General features: G+C 47.3%; 2 protein-coding genes across 2 annotated transcripts; one reads left to right on the forward strand and one right to left on the reverse strand.

Moving 5' to 3' along the window:
* The first annotated feature begins 4245 nt into the window (after positions 1-4245).
* LOC123444860 (nuclear pore complex protein NUP62) lies at positions 4246-10667 on the forward strand. Its single transcript, XM_045121726.1, has 9 exons — positions 4246-5727; positions 5992-6079; positions 6184-6265; positions 6410-6532; positions 7555-7632; positions 8896-8999; positions 9137-9224; positions 9291-9389; positions 10328-10667. Exons 1-9 carry the CDS (start codon positions 4332-4334, stop codon positions 10418-10420), a joined length of 2151 nt encoding a protein of 716 aa, XP_044977661.1. The 5' UTR covers positions 4246-4331; the 3' UTR covers positions 10421-10667.
* Positions 10668-12369: 1702 nt separating this feature from the next.
* Positions 12370-19245, reverse strand: LOC123444861 (auxin transporter-like protein 1). The gene is made up of 7 exons (XM_045121727.1): positions 18790-19245; positions 18347-18626; positions 18062-18247; positions 17444-17556; positions 17034-17315; positions 14659-15124; positions 12370-12988 (listed from the first exon to the last, which is right to left on the reverse strand). Exons 2-7 carry the CDS (start codon positions 18545-18547, stop codon positions 12758-12760), a joined length of 1479 nt encoding a protein of 492 aa, XP_044977662.1. The 5' UTR covers positions 18548-18626; positions 18790-19245; the 3' UTR covers positions 12370-12757.
* Positions 19246-19834: the final 589 nt, after the last annotated feature.

The raw sequence follows: 19834 nt of genomic DNA on the forward strand, positions 1-19834 counted from the left end.
GATTAAAATATAAAAAACACAAAAATATTTATATTTGTTAGTTTACTTGTTTTGCTTGTTAGTTCACTTGCTTTGTCGCTATGTCTCTACAAAATACCAATTCGTTTGACTTTTCGAATACTAATTATAATGATTTTACTAGTTCTCCAATACCATCCGTCACTAGTGTGGAGTATTATGATATAAATGATGTAGTGCTAAATCTTGTTATGAAAGAACAATTTGCTGGAAGTCCCAATGAGGATGCTACTTCACATCTTAATACCTTTGTTGAATTATGTGATATGCAAAAGAAAAAGGATGTGCTTAAGTTGAAATTATTTCCCTTCTCACCAAGAGATAAAGCCAAAACTTGCTTTTCATCCTTGCCTCGTAATAGTATTGGAACTTGGTATAAGTGTAAGGATGCTTTTATTGCCAACTATTTTCCTCCTACTAAGATTATTTCTCTCAAAAAACAAATTATGAACTTTAAGCAACATGACCAAGAGCATGTCACACAAGCATGGGAAAGAATGAAATTAATGATTATAAATTGTGCTACTCATGGCTTAAGTTTATGGATGATGATATAAAATTTCTATGTGGGACTAAAATGGAAGCCGAGCCAGCTTCAACTGGTAATAAGGTAAACTCTGTCAAAGAAATCACTACCTTGAGTGATAAAATGGATGCTCTTATGAATATGTTTGCTAATAATAATGCTCGTGTTGATCCCAATGATGTGTCATTATCTACTTTGCTTGATCAAAATAATGATGCTATTGATGTGAATTTTGCTTCTAGAAGTAATTTCAACAATAATGCTTATAGAGGGAATTTCAATCCTAGACCATATCATGGTAACTCCTCTAATAAGTATGGTAATTCCTATGATAATTCCTCTAATAATTATGGTAATCCATCTAATAATAATAAAGGGGTGCGTTAAATCTTTTATGGAAACCAATATTTTTCATAAGTTTAGTAGAAAATATGGACTTGACGCTGAGATAGTAGCTACTTTTTGTGAATCATTGCTACTCAAATCATAGCTATTGTCATCAACAATGCTTCCTCCATCATGGGAGGACCAATCTTCATCAACATCTTCACCAGCACCATCTCATCTCAAGCCCTATTTCATCTCCTGTATTCAATCCTTGTCTCAAAGCCTCAGATTGGTACATGTGGGTTGCTAGTAGTGTTGCTTGCATCACATAGTTGATGCCAGTTGGTTTATTTGGTGGAATATTATATGTTCATATCCTTAAGCATATTCAATACCCCTCTAATATTGAACATGAATATTATTTGTGAGTAGTTGTTTTTGTTCTCGAGGACATGGGAGAAGTCTTGATATAAGTAATCATGTGAAGTTGGTATTCGTTCGATATTTTGATGATATGTATGTTGCCCTTCTCTTAGTGGTTTCATGTGAACGCCGACTACATGAGACTTCACCATATTTGGGCCTAAGGAAATGATACTTGTGATTTGCGTTGGGTTTTTCACTTAAGAGGAGGGGATGATGCAACACAGTATAGACAAGTATTTTCCTCGGTGAGAACCAAGGTTATCAAACCAATAGGAGAACCATGCAATTTCCTGTATTCAACGCCTATACAAAAAAGAGCACACACTTGCACACAACGCAGGCAAGAGGGTTGTCAATTCCCTTGAACTCGTTACTTGCAAGCAATACGTTGTGATAGATAGCTGACATATACTAAATACAAAAGTAAACACAAATAATAAAGGCAATGAGGTATTCTGTATTTTTGTAAATATATTTGTGAATAGACCCGGGGGCTATAGTTTTCGCTAGAGGCTTCTCTCTCATAGAAAGCATACAATGGGTAAACAAATTATTGTTGGGCAATTGATAGAAAAACACATAGTTATGCAATATCTATTAATGGCAATGATCATTACATATTGGCATCACGTCCGTAAGCAAGTAGATCGGCTACTGCGTGCATCTAATACTATTACTTCACCCATCGACTGCTATCCAACATGCATCTAGAGTATTAAGTAAACAGAGTAACGCTTGGAGAATAATGACATGATGTAAACAAATAAAATCTAATTAATATGAATCAACCCATGGTTTTACCTTAGTGACAACAATACAAATACGTGTCTTGTCCCCTACTTTGTCACCGGGATATAGAGCACCGCAAGATTGAACCCACTACAACGCACCTCTCTCACTGAAGATAGATCAATCTAGTTGGTCAAACCAAAACAATAGATCAGAGAGAATTACGAAGCTATCATAATCATGCATATAATAATTCAGAGAAGACTCAAACACATTTCGTGAATAATCTGAACATAAACCCACAATTCATCACATCCCAACAAATACACCGCACAAAGTGATTACATAAGATAGATCACCGCAAGAATCGCGGTGATCATGGCAAGGAAGAACAAAGAGAGAGATAGCCATCTAGGTACTAACTACGGACCCGTTGGTCCGTGGTGAATTACTCATCCATCACCATGGGAGCAACAAGGTTGATGTAGAGGTCCTCCATGATTGACCCCTCCTTCGACAAAACACTGAAATAGGGCTCTAGATGAGCACACGATGGAACAGAGACTTGCGGCGGCAAAAAAAGTGTTTCAGGAGTCTCCCTAGGATTTTTTGGGATAATTGAGAATTTATAGGACAAAGAGGGGCAGCGGAGGCCAAGGAAGGTGGCCCCGAGACATCAGGACATGATCACCCCCTAGGCACGACCTGTTGGCTTGGCGCCACCTCATGGGGCTCCGACCTCCTTTCAAAGCTTCCTGGTCCTTATTTTGGTACAATATTCTTGAAAAACCCAAAACATGCAGAAAACAACAAATGACACTTGGCACTGAGTTAATAGGTTAGTGTTGAAAAATAATATAAAACAACAAGTAAATGCCTAAAACATCATAGAATAATAATATAATAGCATGGAACAATAAAAAAATATAGATACTTTGGAATGTATGAGGAAAGCATTGAGAAGTAATAAGTAGATGATGAGTTGCGAGAGTGGGAAAAGCTTAAACCCTAGTTTATGCGTTATTTCGTAAGGACTAATTTGGATCCATATGTTTCATGCTATGATTACGTTTATCTTAATTCGTTTATTGTAGTTGCGGATGCTTGCAAGAGGGGTTAGTCATAAGAGGGTTGCTTGTTCAAGTAAAAACAACACCGTAGCACCGGTCCACCAACATATCAAATCATCAAAATAACGATCATGAATTAACAAAACACGATGAACGTGACTAGATGAGAATTCCCATGTGTCCTCAAGAACTCTTTGCTTGCTAAAAGAGAATATTATTACCTGTCCTTTGCTATAAAAGGACTGGGCCACCTGTTGCGTCTTTGTTACTATTGCCACTTTTTACTTGTTACGAATTGCTTTGCTACAGAAGTATGTGTTACCGCTACTTTCAGTACTTGCAAAGAATACATTGCTCAAAATCACTTGTCATTTCCTTCTGCTCCTCGTTGACTTGGACACTCTTACTTATTGAAAGGAGTGCGTTTGATCCCACATAGTTGTGGGTCATCAGTGAGAGAATTGGAAACTGCCGAAGACTTGACAAGGACTCCAAGATTAACCTTCATATTCGGCATATTGGAAACTGACCTAATGTAAACCTAGGTACCGCGAGCATCTATACACACCTTAGGGTTTAGAGTTTACACAACCAATCTCGAGGTAGATCATCATCCTGTATTTGATACCCCATCATCAATACGAACAAGCAGGACACACGGTTTTACCTCTTCGAGAGGGCCCGAAAGTGGGTAAACATCGTCTCCCGTCTCTCATCTTAACCATCGATTCAAGATGCACAATTCGGGCTCCCCTACCCGAGAGCAGCCGGTTTTAGTACCGACAACCGATTAGTGTAGTTTGTCAATAGTAGATTTGATCGTTTTAGGGTTTTTTTCTTGCCTACGCATAACTTTAGTCTTATACGATTTTAATAGTTGCGAGCTGTTCTAACGTGCACATGAGTTGGTGTTGGTTGCGCATCCTAACTATGCAAAGACCGACTGTATGCTCATTGTGTTATGTATCTTCTTGATGCTTCATTTTAAGTTAATAAAATCCATCCTTTGTTCAAAGAAAAAAAAATTCCATTTTGGTTGAATATAAAACGTGGTAACACCACTCAAAATAAATAAGTAAAATCTACTTGCCCTCTCCCCCCTCGTAAACCTATATTTCGAAAGGCACCTACAGGGAAATCCCGCAAGCCGCATCGCTGAGGGGTCAGCGGCAAAACCACGCTAAAACCTAGCAAATCCGCCCCAAATCGGCGACCGCACGCACGCCGTCGCAGCCATGGCGACCTCCTTCGCGTTCGGCAATTCCGGCGGTGCGGGATCCACCTCGTCCTCCCCCTTCTCCTTCTCCACCGCCCCATCCGCCTTCGGCTCGTCCCCCGCCCCGGCGTTCGGCTCGTCCCCCGCCCCGGCGTTCGGCTCGTCCCCCGCCCCGGCATTCGGCTCGTCCCCCTTCTCCGCGACCACCGCTTCCTCCGCTCCGGCTTTTGGTTCATCCCTCTTTGGATCCGCCCCCGCCTCCGCGTCCGCTCCGGCCACCGCCACCGCTTCCTCCCCGTCCCCTTTCGGCTTCGGGGCCACCACTGGTTTCGGGTTCTCTCAGCCCGCGGCCACCTCGCCCGCCTCACCCCTCTTCGGCGCACCCGCCACCTCCGCCGCGGCAACCACGCCTAGCATATTTGGGGCCGCCACGACCACCCCCAGCCCCTTCGGCGCACCGGCCACCTCGTCTGCGGCCACCACCCCAAGCCTCTTCGGCGCCGTCTCCCCCCCCGCGGCCACACCAGGTCTCTTCGGTGCGACCACCGCCGCCGCCAGCACCCCCAGTATATTCGGCGCCGTCTCTTCCCCTGCGTCCACCCCTGGCCTTTTCTCTGGCGCCGCCACGGGATTCGGCTTTGGCTCATCGGCATCAGGCTCCACCACCGCCTCCACACCGTCATTCGGCTTCGGCGCGCCCGCCGCATCTAGTACCGCTACTACCTCGGCTACTGGTTCGTCCTTGTTTGGATCCACCTCCACCGCTCCGTTGTTCGGCACCGCGGCCTCGTCTCCTGCAACCACTGCCACGACCGCGCCATCCCTTGGTTTTTCATTAGCGCCAGCAACTACTGCCTCTGCTCCGTCGTTTGGTTTCACGCCGGCATCAGGAAGCACGACGACGGCCAGCACCACCCCTTCCTTGTTCTCGAGTGCTCCCTCAGCATCTGCCTTCTCGTTCTCCAACAGTGCGTCCGCTGCCCCCACCACGCCCGCCTCTGCGCCCGCCAGTGGTTTCTCCTTGGCAACTTCGCAGGCTGCATCTGCTCCGTCATTGTTCTCTAATACTGCTGCAGCTGCAAGCTCCTCAGCGAGCTCTCTTAGCTCCCCGTTTGGTGCATCTTTTGCTACCCCCACGCCAACATTTGCTTCTGCTTCCTCAGCAAGTGCATCCGCTGTGCCATCAGCTACGGCTGCCCCTGCAACATCGGGGTCATCATTGTTCTCCGGTAGCGGTTTCAGCTTTACAGTACCGCCGGCTTCATCAGCCGCAGCAGTTACAACCACTGCCACCACTATCACTACTTCTGCAGCCACAACTCCTTCTACCACAACGACTGCATTTCCTAGTTTTAGCTTGCAAGCGGCCACACCAGCTTCTGCCTCAACTTCGGCAACTCAGTCCACACTGCTTGGTGAGAGACATTTCTTCAGCCTCGGTACCTTTTCCTTTTACAATTTGGTGTCTTGTTTTAAGATTAGCTCAGGCATACTACACACTATGCCGAACAATTAGGTCTCAATAGCGCATAATATACATTTCCTGAACTACCTATATGGATTCAGTACCCATTTAGTTCTTTGTAACCTTGGCAGTTTTTGTTCCACTATGTCTACTAATAAATTCATAAGTGACAACTTAGGCAATCTTTAGTGTATTAAGTGTGTGTATTCCACAGGTGGTTCTACTACAGGTGCGAGCACACTAGCCACCATCACCACCACAAGTCAGGCGACTTCCTCAGCTGTTCAAGCCAGTAGCACTGGGTTGTACATCCCTCCTCAATTTATTTCTACTATGACTTGTTACTGAACTTGAGTAGCAAGGTTTTAACATTTGGTACAATGTTCCTCTTGTATTCTTTCTGCAGAGCTAGTACGAGTGCTATCACTCCAGCAGCATCTCAAGCAGCTAAGCTTCCGTCAGAAATTGTTGGTAAATGTGTCGAGGAGGTATTGCACTTATCTTTTTCAAGTACTGTCGTTTCTTCCAGGCTGGATTGGTCTTCTATTGTGCTTTCTGAACATCTTCACCTTAGATGCGCAGTAAGCTAGTGATGTTTTAGTATTGAAGTCTCATGGAAGTACCTATTATAGATTATTAGAGACTGGAACAATGGGCTTCAAGACCGCACTGCAAAGTTCCGGAAGCATGCCACTGCCATATCTGAATGGGACAGGAGAATTCTGCAAAACAGGAATGTTCTTATAAGGCTTGAAGTATGTCTTCTGGCCAATTTTATATGTATTAAACTTTCATTAATGTTAATGTGTTGGAGTGCTGGCTCTCTTACTGAATTATAACATGAACTGAGAACAGACAGTATGTTTCATTACAGTTTTGTTTTCTAGTTCAGTTCATGCAAGCTTTTGCTTTTAGGTCTACCTGAAGCTCTTTAAAGTATATATAATTTGGATCGGAGGGAGTACATATAGTTGCTGATTTTTTAGTTTGACAACTAATGCATTTGTTGAAGATAGTGGTTAATACAAATGTAACACATTCCATCGTTTTATGTTAAAAGCACTACATCGAGGATGAACAAAATGACCTACATTGAGGATGTAGGGAGTATCATGTAATGCAATTCAGGCTTATCCAGGTTTCTAGCCAGATGTTATGACTTATGAGGGAGTCCTAAATCGTGATAACATATATCCTACATACTATAGGACGATCTGATTGTTCCTATGTCAATGCTACCACCGGTTCAACTTATTTGTTGTTTCAGCTCCTTGGACTTGTTTCAGTACTTGTCAGGATGCACCTTGTAGGTAAAATTTCAACCACTTGTCTTGTTCCAATTGGACCAATGCCAATCAGTGATGGTTTTATCATTAACCAGGGTAAACATGGCATGGTGCTACATTAGCAGTAGCAGTTTCATTATTTTGTGTTCCATGAGTTAACGTAACAAGTATTTAGACCTACAGATGGGGCCTTAATAAGTCAATTAGTTCCATCATTGAAATAAGTAACTTAAAATATCAGTACTCCCTCCGTTCCATATTAATTGTCATTGATTTAGTATTGTACTAAATCAGCGACAATTAATATGGATGGGAGGGAGTAGTTGATTAGAAACGAAAAGGAATAAAAACCAGTACTTAATCAACTCTAATTATTTATCTAGAGTCCTTTTGATGCGTTTCAGATCAGTACACATCAGATTTCCTCTTGAATCATGATGTTCACAGTAATTTCATCGTGATGTTTCATCCTGAATTCTTACCTCTTGCAGGCTGACGTGGCCAAAGTCGTTGAAACACAAACAAGCTTGGAGAGGCAACTTGAGTTGATAGAAACTCATCAGAAAGAGGTGGGTAGGGGTGTGAACTTTTGCTTGTCTGCTTATATATTAGCTATAAGTTAGTTTTGTCTGTGTTTGGTTTGCGTCTCATTCTACTTGATCTCTAAATGACATTGAGTTACTTTCCTTTATATGATATACTGTACTATTTATAAGCTGCTATGGGAGAGATCATTCCTTCTTTGTAGTACATCATGGACTTACGTTGGATAAAATTGGTTTGAGATATATGCCGACCAGCGATATTTTTATGCCTGATAGCCTGAGGTCTCTTTCTAATCTTCTGTGTTTAAATATCTCATAGATTGTGCCTAAGATTTGTGGTTTATAGTTATAATAAAGACGATACAGAATTGCCAGATTGAGGTTTTATCTTTCCAAGAATTTTGTTCATCTTTCTAATAAATTTCTGATGTTTTATAGTCATGTCGATGGTTTTTAAATGATGTCAACGACAGAGCCACTGAGTTGTAGGTTAGATGCACATTTTCTTGTGATTTTTGGTACAGCCCCCATCATATGATTTAATTGCATAATCAATTAGACCTGCTGTTAAATGTGTTATTTACTTACTATGTTAGTTAGCAATCACACAGTCATTTAATTGATTGTCCATTTGTGTCTGTCAATTTACCAATTGGAAGTTCAGTTGAGTGATGATTGTCATGCTTGTTCATAATTTGCGTTGCAGATAGCTGAACATGTTGAGTTGACTTATAGCTAGGTTGTCTATCAAATTATTTAATACACACTGCTCAAGAAGTAAATGTTTCTAATATATACTCCCTCCGTTTCTTTTTAGTCTGCATATAAGGTTTGGTCAAAGTCAAGCTTTGTAAAGTTTGACTAACTTTATATTAAAAAATATCAACATTCACAACATGAAATCAATATTATCAGATGCACCACGAGATTTATTTTCATACTATATAATTTTAATATAGTAGATATTTATATTTTTTGATGTAAATTTGGTCAAACTTTATGTTGTTTGACTTTGACCAAATCTTATGCGCGGAGTAAAAAGAAACGGAGGGAGTACAATAATAATGTTGGACTGTCGCATGATTTTGGAGGGAAACAGATTACTCCGTAGGCACAATATTGATAACCTGATAGAGCTTTGTGAGTTCATATATGCTGGAATTTTCTGGTCACCAAGACTACCGGACTTCCAGATTAGTCTTTTTAGCGATTTATCCATATAGGGTGAGCTCGCAGAGATTAATTATTCAGCTTTGTATTTACAACCTACATGTTTTATAATTGCAGGTGGACAAGGCTCTGCAGAGCATGGAGGAGGAAGCCGAACGTATATTCCAGGATGAACGGGTCTTACTTCGTGAAGATGAGGCTGCCTCGGCAAGGGATATAATGTTAGTTCAATGTATTTGGCTGTTTTAGCTTCTTATTTTAGTCTTGGGTTTAGTTTGACTTTTTAATCTCCAGTAAACAAATAATACAACTTATTTCAGAAACGAAATCTCTAACCACATTTTTTGGCATTGCAAAGGTACGAGCAAGGTGAAGTTGTGGAGAATGAGTTGCAGCGTATGACAGAACAAGTAAAATCCATCATTCAGACCATGAATTCTACTCAGGTAAATATTCAGATTGTAACATTTGCCTTGTGATGAGCATTGCTTGAGTCTCCTTGTCCAATGCAGGGTGGTGAGCTTGAGGCTACAGATACCATGGCACCATTTGATGTTGCTGTCAGGATACTGGATAATCAGCTGCGCTCCCTAATGTGGATTGACGAGAAGGTCAGGGTTCCCTTTTTATGACTGTTTGTTCATTATTTTTTGGATAAAGTCCAGATTATTACCCCCTGAATGTTGATGCTTGGCCTACATAACTGCTTAAACTATGAAATCAGATACCTAACCTCATGAACATTCAAAACCGGTAGTTTAACCACTCGAGGTGGTTTTGGGGGATGTTTATTAAAAAATACAGACTTTAGGAAGTCCAAACTGCGTTGCAAAGCCATCTCAGGGGTTTGAAGGTCCATTATCTCGTTTGGAAAGTTCAGAGGGTTATCTTTTTTTTTTTATCTTAATTTTTTTAGACTAGTTCAAATGTTTTGTCATCACATACACATTTTCAAAGCTTGCAAATGCTAGTTATATTTCGGGGTAGCAGAAAAAATGGTGCCATGTTTCCTGTTTTCTATCCGTAATTTCTGATGTGTTACTGAAGGTGTTGTTATCTTGCATTGTGCTCAGCCTATTGTTTCTGTTAATTCGTACTATATTTTTCCAATATATACCTTCTGCATCCCTATGGTCCTGCATTTTGACAGTATAGGTGCTACCAATAATGCTGATATGACACAGCATAGTTTTTTCCAGTATTGTGTGCTATGATCTAATAGAATCCTGCTGTTGAGCTGAGTTTAGGAACTTGATTCCTGTGTTGATACACTGTTTGACAGAATGTTGCCTCCGAGCAAGTCCCGGAAGCTTATCCCTGTATCTTCATGCACTGTTCCGTGGAATCCTGCTTTTCCCCCAATACATCCTTTCATGGTTTTTGCCTTTGAATGGAATAAGAGAAACTTGATCCCAATTTTTTTTTCTTCACTTGTGATGTTAGGTTCTAAGCGCATGTTCTTTTAACAGTGCTTATTTGGTGGGATTAGTTGGTCGGGTGGGCTGATGCAAAATGATTATTGATTCTCCTTTTCCCCAATTGTGCACAGGCAAACGAGTTCTCGAACAGAATACAGAGACTGCCCAACAATAGTACTGCGGCTGAGCGCGACTCAGGAATCCCAAGGTTTTGGTTAAGCTGATTCAGTCTTGGATGGAGATTTGGTGGTCTACTCGTGGGTATTAAAACGTGCTATATACAGTATGTTGGTACTTCTGCTGTTTCAAAGTAGAAGTTTCACCGCTTTCCCCTTCATTCTAGTACTGCTGTGACATGTGTCTGTTAACATGATTTACCGTGTTGACGCTGTTCATTGGAATTCAAACTGCTTGTTAGACGAACTACTCTGCTTCATTATAACAGATTAAAAAAAAATGCTCTATCGTTAACAGTTGCTTGGTTGTGCCCTCATTAGACGAGCAAACAGGTACCTTTTTTTTTGCCTGCGATTGGTTCCAAATGTGTTTAGATCAGTTGAGTCAAAATATAGCTTTCGTATGACGAGTCAGTTGTCCTTGGTATCTGCCGTATTTGACATCCAGAAAAGAAGTATCTGCAGTATTGACCATTGGGCTGGGCACTGGCGTATGTAGCCAACTATAGGCCCATCAGATATCTTGTGAGCTTTCACACGCGATCTGCAATGATACACTCTCGTTGTTCAAAAGCATACGAGCTTTTGGAAAGATGCATTGTTGCTATCCTAGGACGCTTTCCCCTGTTGCTGCGAGCGAAAGACGTGGATGTGTTTTAGCCGGTTCTCCTCCCTGACATGATTATTTGCTTGGATAATGGACGTTATGCTTGCCTACGGTGTTTGTGTTTTCAGGTCTGTGCTTTGGAATCTAGATTTGCACCTAAAAAGAAAGCTATCGCCCACCTTTACCCGAAGCGAAAGGCTTGGTAAAATTAGTCAGACAGCACACGCGATCGCAAAACCAGGCGCGTCAGCCACAGTCATACGGGGCATATGTTGGCATCACCTACAGTTTGGCCGCAAACAGCAGCCCGCACCAGGCACAGCTCCGTAGACAGGCACAGTTGCTGCTGGGAGCATTCTTTTCTCGCCTGGGATTCCATTCAACGAATAGTGGCAGGTATTAATAGGGCTAAGCAGAGTATTAATTGCGGCATGCCGTATGATATAAGGGCAACTTGGCGTTAGATTAAGACATGTGCGTTGTGAACTAGTAGTAGTAGTAGTGATAGAAAGCACATGCTGAACCCCCGGTCTCAAGGACGGTCGGAAGATACCACTGGCGAAAGGGGAGGAAATCTGGAGCGGGGTACCAGTCAAGATGGCACATGCCCACCGCCAGCCATGTGAAGGATGGAAGCCTGATGCCCGAGGTGATTAGAGAATCCCTCCCCAATTTGCAAGCGCTCTCCCTCCCTCACATGGCCCAATTAAAGCGCAATCTTCTCTCCTCTCCCCTGCAATCTTGATGCTGTGATGCACAAGCCAATAATAACAATGATAATGCGTGATGTACGTACGTGGTTCGTACTACAATGGCAGCCAGTAGTGGAGTGGAGTCCAATCCCAATCCGCACCCACCGGCGTAGTACGACGAGGGGGTGTGGTCTGATAAGACGGCCCGCTAATCAGTGCCGTCGTCGTCGTCCTCCTGGTGACCCAGCGTCACACAACGCAAAGCACCATCTTTAGAACCCTCGAGCGTGGCGTTTTACAAGCAAGTAGTTTTCGGTTTAGGTTGTGCGCGCCATCATCATGTCCCGCGCCGACCCACGACCCCCGTATCTCCACGCCCCTTTCGGAATTTCGCCGGGAAGATTTGTTTGATGATGATCGCTCGGCCGGCCGGGGCCAAAGGCAGCGACGCAGCACGGGCCAAAAGGCGAGCCGCCAACAGCGAGGAGTCGCCACATTTACACCGATGAACGCCCCATTAACAAAGGCCTAAATGTTTTGCCTTTAGCCAGCAAGAGGAATCAAATCGAGCGTCTCCATTACAAGCCTAAAGATTGGAGTTTTTTTCTCTCTCGATGTTTTCCAGCTTTGCTCTGAAGATTATAGTAAAAAAATTACACACACACACACAAAAGAAACAGGCGGAGAAGCCTACGGGATAGCATGTTAACACTACCATCATCATCATCAATTCAATTCATCGTCATACGGAATGTCACATGAGGTGCATGCAAATCTTATAAGCCATGATGACCATACCATCACATATATATTGGGCGGGGGCAAGCCAAACACAAACACTGAGGACACGCACGTACGTACGTACCGATGGACGGATCGGGCGCGAGGTCTTAGGGACCCGGCCACCCTCTTCTACTACGGTGCGGTTGTGACACTGACGGACAGCCCTAGGAGAGGAGAGGCTTGTATGTTACAAGGCGACCAAAACCTAGCAAGCAACAGTACTGGTTCCGCCGTGCCGGCTGCCTCCTCCTTGCCGGCCGGCCGGTGGCATGAGGTCCCGGCGGCGAGACGACGACGACGGAGCTAGTGGTGCAACGAGGAGGGGCCCGGGGCGACGGCGGCGGCGCCGGGCTTGGGGCACTGGTAGCACTTGGCGAAGAGGCCGAAGGTGTTGATCTGGCGGATGAAGTTGACCATGCTGGCCCAGCCGCCCAGCCCGAAGCCCACCACCAGCACCCACACCACGATGAAGGCGTTGAGCACGAACATCCCCGTCCAGCTCGGCAGGAAGAAGGGCGGCTTCTCCGCCGCGTTCTGCTCAGTCGTCGCAAAACCACAAAAATCGTCAGCAAAAAAACAGAGCATGATCACTGCCAACAACAATATGCGCACAGCAAGATGGACGATGGATGCAACACTTAAACGGAATGAAATGGAGCCACTGCACTGTTGCACAAAAAAAAAGTAAATGAATGTTTTGCTTGACAGATTCTCGCCGGCGAGCTAGAGCTATCTGTCGTCCGTACAAGCGAAACCGCATCCGATTTTCCTTTCGCAAAGCTGGAGGAAGGGGTGGGAAAAAGAAGGAGGAATCGAGCGGGAAAGAGGAAAGACAGGGACCCCGCAACCCACGCTGTCGATCGACGTCCGTCTCCAGCGGCGCCGCATGCTATCATGTATCCATCCATCCATCCATCCATCAATCACCACACCCGTGCGAAAAGCCAGCCAGCCAGCAGGCCAGCGAGAGTCCTCCAGACGCCGCGACGGCGACCGGCCGGCCGGCGCCGCCGTAGCTCGGCTGGCTTCCGGGGGCTCGTGGCAGTGCCATCAGCGCCTCCTCCCGGTTCTCACGTGTCATCCATCCATCGGCAACGGCAACGGCAACGGCCCAAAAGCAAAGAAATAGGAGACCGATCCATGTCAGCGGTTGCTATCCATCCCCGCCGGCGGCGAGCCCACGATCGATCCCGTCCCGTGGCGCTGAAGTCACTGCTAGGGAGGGAGGGACGGCTTGGATGCTTCCCCTCTGCTCCTGTGCGGCCGGGGCCCTGGAAGGGACCAGTGCAGGTGCAGGCTCACCTAAAAGATGGACCATATGTAGGATGGTACTAAGCCTAGGAGAAACCTCCTAATTCGGGACACCAACCCTTGGAAGTGACACGCGCGCGCACACACACACAAGCGGTGATGGCCGATGGCAAAGCGCCATTCGCCATGCCATTGCCGTAGCAGCTACTACATCTATCTATCTAGCAGCGACGGCCGAACGAACCAACGGACGGACGGAAGGAAGGACGCTGGGGATGGAGGAGAGGGATCGAGGATCCATATCGTTGTCGGGGGCGGATTAATGTGGTCGTTGGCTGGACTCAATGATTGGCGATTCCCCCGATCGCTCGCCAATGTAGATCGATGTAGGGGTACTGCTGCCCCTGGCCGTGCAGTCAGCAGTGCATGCGGTACGTGCACGGATCTCCACTGTCTATTCTATTGGTACGTCATGGACCATGGATGAGTCGGGCCACTGTTGGTACGTCATGGACCATGGATGTGGTACTGTGCTAACAAGAAGAGCAAAGGGATGGATGGATGGATGGATGGATGAAGCGAACCGGGCCGTGCATGCATGCATGCATGCAGCTGGAGCTGGCGATGCACGGCCTCACTCATCCCATCCTCCTTAATCATCGATCCTACTGGCAATGATTGGGTAAGCTGGTCGGATCTCCAATCTAATAAAGAAAGAAAAAGCAGCTGTGGTACTCTCTTCCTACACAGTGATGAGAAGGAAATTAGGCGCAGGGCAGCATCAAGCATTTACTAGCAAGCAAGAACATGCTCGTTAATCTTCTTCTCAAAGCCAGCACAGCATGATCCTAGCTCCTCGACGCAAAAAAGAAATGCAATGCAATGCAACGCATGTATATGTATAGACAGAGAAAGGTAAACGAATGAAGAAGGAAGGGAGGAAGGAAACTTACGGCGCGTGCGGATGCGGATCGGTAGGTGAGGATGTGGGCGAGGGCGGGGATGATGTAGACGGTGAAGCTGACGAGGAGGGCGCCGACGGCGGAGTTGATGGGGCCGAAGAAGGGGAAGATGATGGCGAGGAACCAGATGGGGACGACGATGGGGAGCCTGGCGAGGGCGCGGAGGCAGACGCTCTTGGTGTCGTGCATGCCGATCACCTTCTCCCACACGAAGTAGAGCGGCGTGCAGGCGAAGCCGAAGGTGATGAACTGGTGGATGAGCATGAGGATCACGGCGGCGTCCCGCCACGCCGTCTTGGGCAGCAGCGAGAAGGCGTTGGCGTGCGCCAGCAGCTCGTCCCCGTACGCCCAGTACATGGCCGACGCCGACGGCAGCGTCAGCGTGAACACGTACAGCGTCGCCAGCAGGTAGATGTACTTGAACTTGGCCGGCTTCCACATCGCGTGCATGATCTCCCTGGCAAGCATTATTAATCATCACCATCATTGTTAACAAGGGTTTGTAATCATTAATCGGAGAGGGAACGAGCAAGCAAATTAACGGAGAAAACGGCCTCTGCACATGCAAGCGGGTCAATGATAGATGATGCATGCATAGACTTGAGTTGGGATGCAAACACCAACAAGATCGATGGTGGCGGCAGGCAGGCAGGGGGAATCTCGATCGCGGACGAGCTCTCTCACTCAACAACACATGCGTGCACGCGCTACCTCAATCCTCCGGGTCAAATAATAGAGGATCCCGACAAATACGGCCAAATAAGCCCGTTGCAAATTGTGTACACAATACTATATATAATCGCCTAGTGATCAATCAATCTAACATTATCATGCCACTCCACTCGGAACCAGTTGCAGTAACCACCTAACCGGGCTTCCAACTTGTCGGAGATGAGAAAACGGGCGAGTGGCAGAACGTCATCCATCCAAGCCTCCAAGGTGAACAATGACATTCACCTTCGAGTGTAAGGAGATGATCTTTCTCTTTAGGATGCAACTCTTAAAGGCAGCAGCCAGTGTCCCCCTCACCCCACCGGGCTAATTAAGACATCACGATGGCAAGATGAACGGAAGGGAATAATCGCCCAAGAGATGATGATATGATATGCAATGTCACAGCATTCATGCATGTCCCGGTCGGTCCAGCCAGGACGACGGAATTGCATAGCATATCTTGATGTGAGCTCCGCACTAGCTGAATTCAATTCAATCCAGCCGAGTCGAGTTCAATGGAACCAGCCAGGGCCCGTCGTTTTCTTTCACTTCCATCCACACCAAGCACTCTCTCGTTTCACGCCACCACTGGCTGCAGCATGCATTAGCAACTACCACTGTGCTGCTACTTAATAATGGAGTACTGTACTGATAGTAACAGTAGTAGTGCTCCGGTCGCCGAGGTTACGATATGAGATCTTATTTTACAAGGTATAAAAATGGTTCAAATATCTCCGGCCCAACGGCGGCCACTAGCGAGCGACCAGCGTGTTTGAACACCGCACTAACTCACTCACTGAAGGGGACGAAGCTAATTATTCGCCCCCCGCATCCGCATGGCCTGAAATCATGGCTAAGCTAGCTGGCTAGCAGGAGACACCGGTGACCCGAGCACTGGATTACTAGTTAATAACTAATCGCGGCAGATGAGCAATGGGAATAAAGGGCTCTAGTCTAATGCATGCATGGTGGCCGGTGATGTAAAATATACCGCGCCTTCGATTCTTTTCTCCTCTAGACTAGACTGTATCATGCATGTGTGTGTGTGTGTGTGTGTGTGTGTGGGTGCTAGTACTGGTAGGGAGGAGGACCTTTTGGATGCATCACCGCACATGAGCGCACCGAGCTTCCATCGGACTGGACTGACTAATGGCCGCAAGCTAGCTAACCTAAGCTAAGCTAAGCTAAACCAGAAGGGGGCTATGTGTAAGTTTTTATAAGTGCCCCTAACTGTGCGCTGGGATCTGTGCCCCATGGGTTGGATGGGGCTAGCCTAGCTACATGTAAAGCGGAAGCTACGTACTACATGCTGCTACAATCTTTGTTTAGTTACTACTACTAATCAAGATTAACTAATAGTCTCGTACTGGTACTGCATACAGTGCTACTGTTAGTGTGGTACTGCTGCTGCTGCCGCAAGTACCATGGACCGGTCTGGGCAGAGGGCCATGGCCGGGGGACCATTGGAATGGAAACTAGAACCGGGTTTCCAATCCAGACATGTCCTCCGGCCCGATCGGCCGGCAAAAGCTGCAGCCCGGCGGAAAGTTCACCACCCTTCTTCATCCAGACGTGTCTTACTAGAGTAGTAATTTACTTGCTGAAGAGATAAGTGGAGGTAAACAGTAAGAGAATAGTGTGTGGGTGCTTACACTGTGACGGCGTGGCCGCCGAAGGTGTAGAGGATGTTGGTGGCGCCGGTGAAGTAGAGGACGAGCTTGTTTGGTCCGGTGTGGGTGACGCCCTCGACCTGGCCGTTGATGAGCGCGGCGATGGCGAGGTACCAGGCGGTGTAGGTGGTCATGCCCAGCCCCAGGAAGGACCAGATCCGGTAGTTGTGGAACGACGGGATGAACACCGTCGTCGCGCAGCACGCGCCGAAGATGTATGTCCACGTCCGCTTGTCCAGCCGGTCGTTGATGTAGTAGATGTTGCTGCATGTACATGTAAAAATAAATTCATTTTTCATCTCATCTCAGCGGCTGGACTGGTGGTGCTGGCACAGTGAGTAGTAGGACGATGAGGGTGATGGATGGATGGATGGATGGAGCGGCTGACTGACCTGGCGCAGGCGATCAGCTGGATGACGGTGCCGAAGAGGAGGAACGTGCAGTTGAAGGCCAGCCCGGCCGCCTTCCAGTACGGGCCCAGCAGCCCGTCGAGCACCTCGAACCACTGCGCAATCAACACCGCAGCTTCATTTCGTTAGTACTACTACTCCAGTCCGGTAGTAGTGATTCTTCTTCCTAGTATCTATCTCTCTCTCTCTTTCTTGGCCATTAATCAACCGCCCACAGTTGCTACTTGCTACTCACTCACTCACTCCATCCATCATGTACGTATGTTTCTACTAGTACATGTACATGTACTGTACTGTATATACATCATTCATTAAGCATAATTAGTTTAGTTGGGAGCAAATGCGGTTCCGGTTTTGCGACTAAAAGGGAAGGATTAAGGATGCGGTTCACACTTTCCGTTCCGCAAGCAACCCGAGGAGGTTTTCTGCTTTGTTTTCTCATTCGGGGAAAAGGGAAAGGAGAGCATTTTTTTCGTGTTTTTGCAGCCAGGGCCGACAGAAGAGAAGAGAAGAGAAGAGAAGAGAAGTGAAAGGCGTGGCCGCTTGGTGAAGCCGGAAACTGCAATCCGTTATTAGGGATGAAGGAAGAGGGGTGCGTACCTGGATGACGTGGTTCTTGAAGCTGACGCCCTCCTTCTCCTTGCGGGAGCGGTACTCGACGTAGAGGACGCTGATGAGGTAGGCGGTCCAGCTGCCCAGGAAGCCGTAGAAGAGCTGCAGCAGGATGCCCGAGAGCATCCCCAGCTGCGAGAAGGAGTAGGGCAGCGTCAGCAGCACCTGAGCCACCTGCAACCCGTTTCCGTTCGTCAGTAAACCATCATCATCGCCATCGTCGTCTTCTTCGCCATCATGCCGATCGATGCTCGGAAAGACGTACGTACGTACCTGGTTGGAGGCGCAGCTGAACCAGGCGTCCCAGACGGAGCCGCCGTGCCAGAGGAAGCTGGTGACGCTGAACTTGCCGCCGCCGTGCTGCTCCTCGTCGCCGTCCGCGCCGCCGCTGCTCACGCCCATCACCCCGACCTCCTCCTCCTTGCCGTGCCCGTCCGCCACGATCGCCTCCTCCCCATGCTCGCGCGGCACCATCCTCGCCTCTCTCCCGTTCTCTCTCTCTCACCACCACGCGGCTGCGATGTGCTGTGTACGGACGAAGCAGGGCAGAGGCCTGGTTGGATCAAGATCCAGGAGGACGGCACGGCAGAGCACACACACACGGACTCTTCCGCCCAATACGAGCGCGAGAGGCCAATATATATAAAAACGAAACGGGGGCGGCGGCCTCTCAAACACCGGCACCACCAAGAGGAGAGAAGAGAAGGGAGACGAACCTTTTCTGGCGGGGTGGAGGAGGAGAGAAGATGTGGAGATCGCGGCCGGCCGGACGGACGGGGCAGTGAGTGAATGCAGGGTGCCCAGGAATTTACTGTGCGATTGATGAGGGAGTGGCCTCCTCTCTGCCTCTCTGCTCGCTCGCAGCTACAGTGGCTGGGTAGCTAGCTAGGAGCGTGGGGGTGGTGGCCGCCGCGCCGCCCGGGTGAAGGTACGGCCGCAGAGCTCTCCCTGCTTCTTCCGTCTCCCCTCCCCTGCTCTCTGCTTCCTTTATGATGGAGCAAGTAATGGTGTGCTACACGGAGCAGGGTTGCGGGCTCGTAGCCTACCACCCCTAGCTCGTAGGTGATGGTGTAGACAGAGTGAGAGGTCGGCCGGCGGGCGATCCGGCGGGGCGGAGAGAGAGAGAGTGAGGAGGAGCGCAGGCAGATGGGGAGGGAGGGGGAAGGGAACAAGTTGCGGCTTTATAACAACTCTGCTCGGCCCGGCCCGGCGTTCGTTTCCAACGCCCCACTTTCCCCCCTGATTTTCTCACCCCCCTTTTGCATTTTGCCCTTCTCTTCCATTTTGTCTATTCTTTCTTTAATTTCTTCTTCTTCTTCTTCTTCTCCTCCTCCCCTCTGCGTGGGTGCAGTGGAAAGAGGGGAGTGTGGGTGGGAGCGGTAATAAAATCTCGGTCGACCGACGTGGGTCTTCTTTATGGCGGTGACTTGATGGGATTAAAAAACTCACCTCGCCGAGGGGGGAGAAGGAGTGTAGCAGCGTTGGAAGCAACGGCAGGAACAGAGGCTGCCGCTGTGAGGAGAGGCCGTATTAACTGCTGGCATCGTGTCAAAAGTCTCCGCTCCCTCCCTCCTTGCCTGCTGCTGGATCCCTTCCTTTATTTTTATTTTGCTCAGAGATGGGAGTGCGAAAGAAGAACATCTGACGGTTTTGTGTTGTGTGTGTACTGAAACTACTCATGGCTGACTGACGCTGGATTGAATTTCGCGCATCTCCCGGTGGGTGGGTGGGTGGGTGAGCCCGGGGCCCGGCCGCCGGCAG

Source organism: Hordeum vulgare, chromosome 3H (genome assembly GCF_904849725.1).
Source record: "Hordeum vulgare subsp. vulgare chromosome 3H, MorexV3_pseudomolecules_assembly, whole genome shotgun sequence".
Taxonomy (NCBI): Eukaryota; Viridiplantae; Streptophyta; class Magnoliopsida; order Poales; family Poaceae; genus Hordeum; species Hordeum vulgare.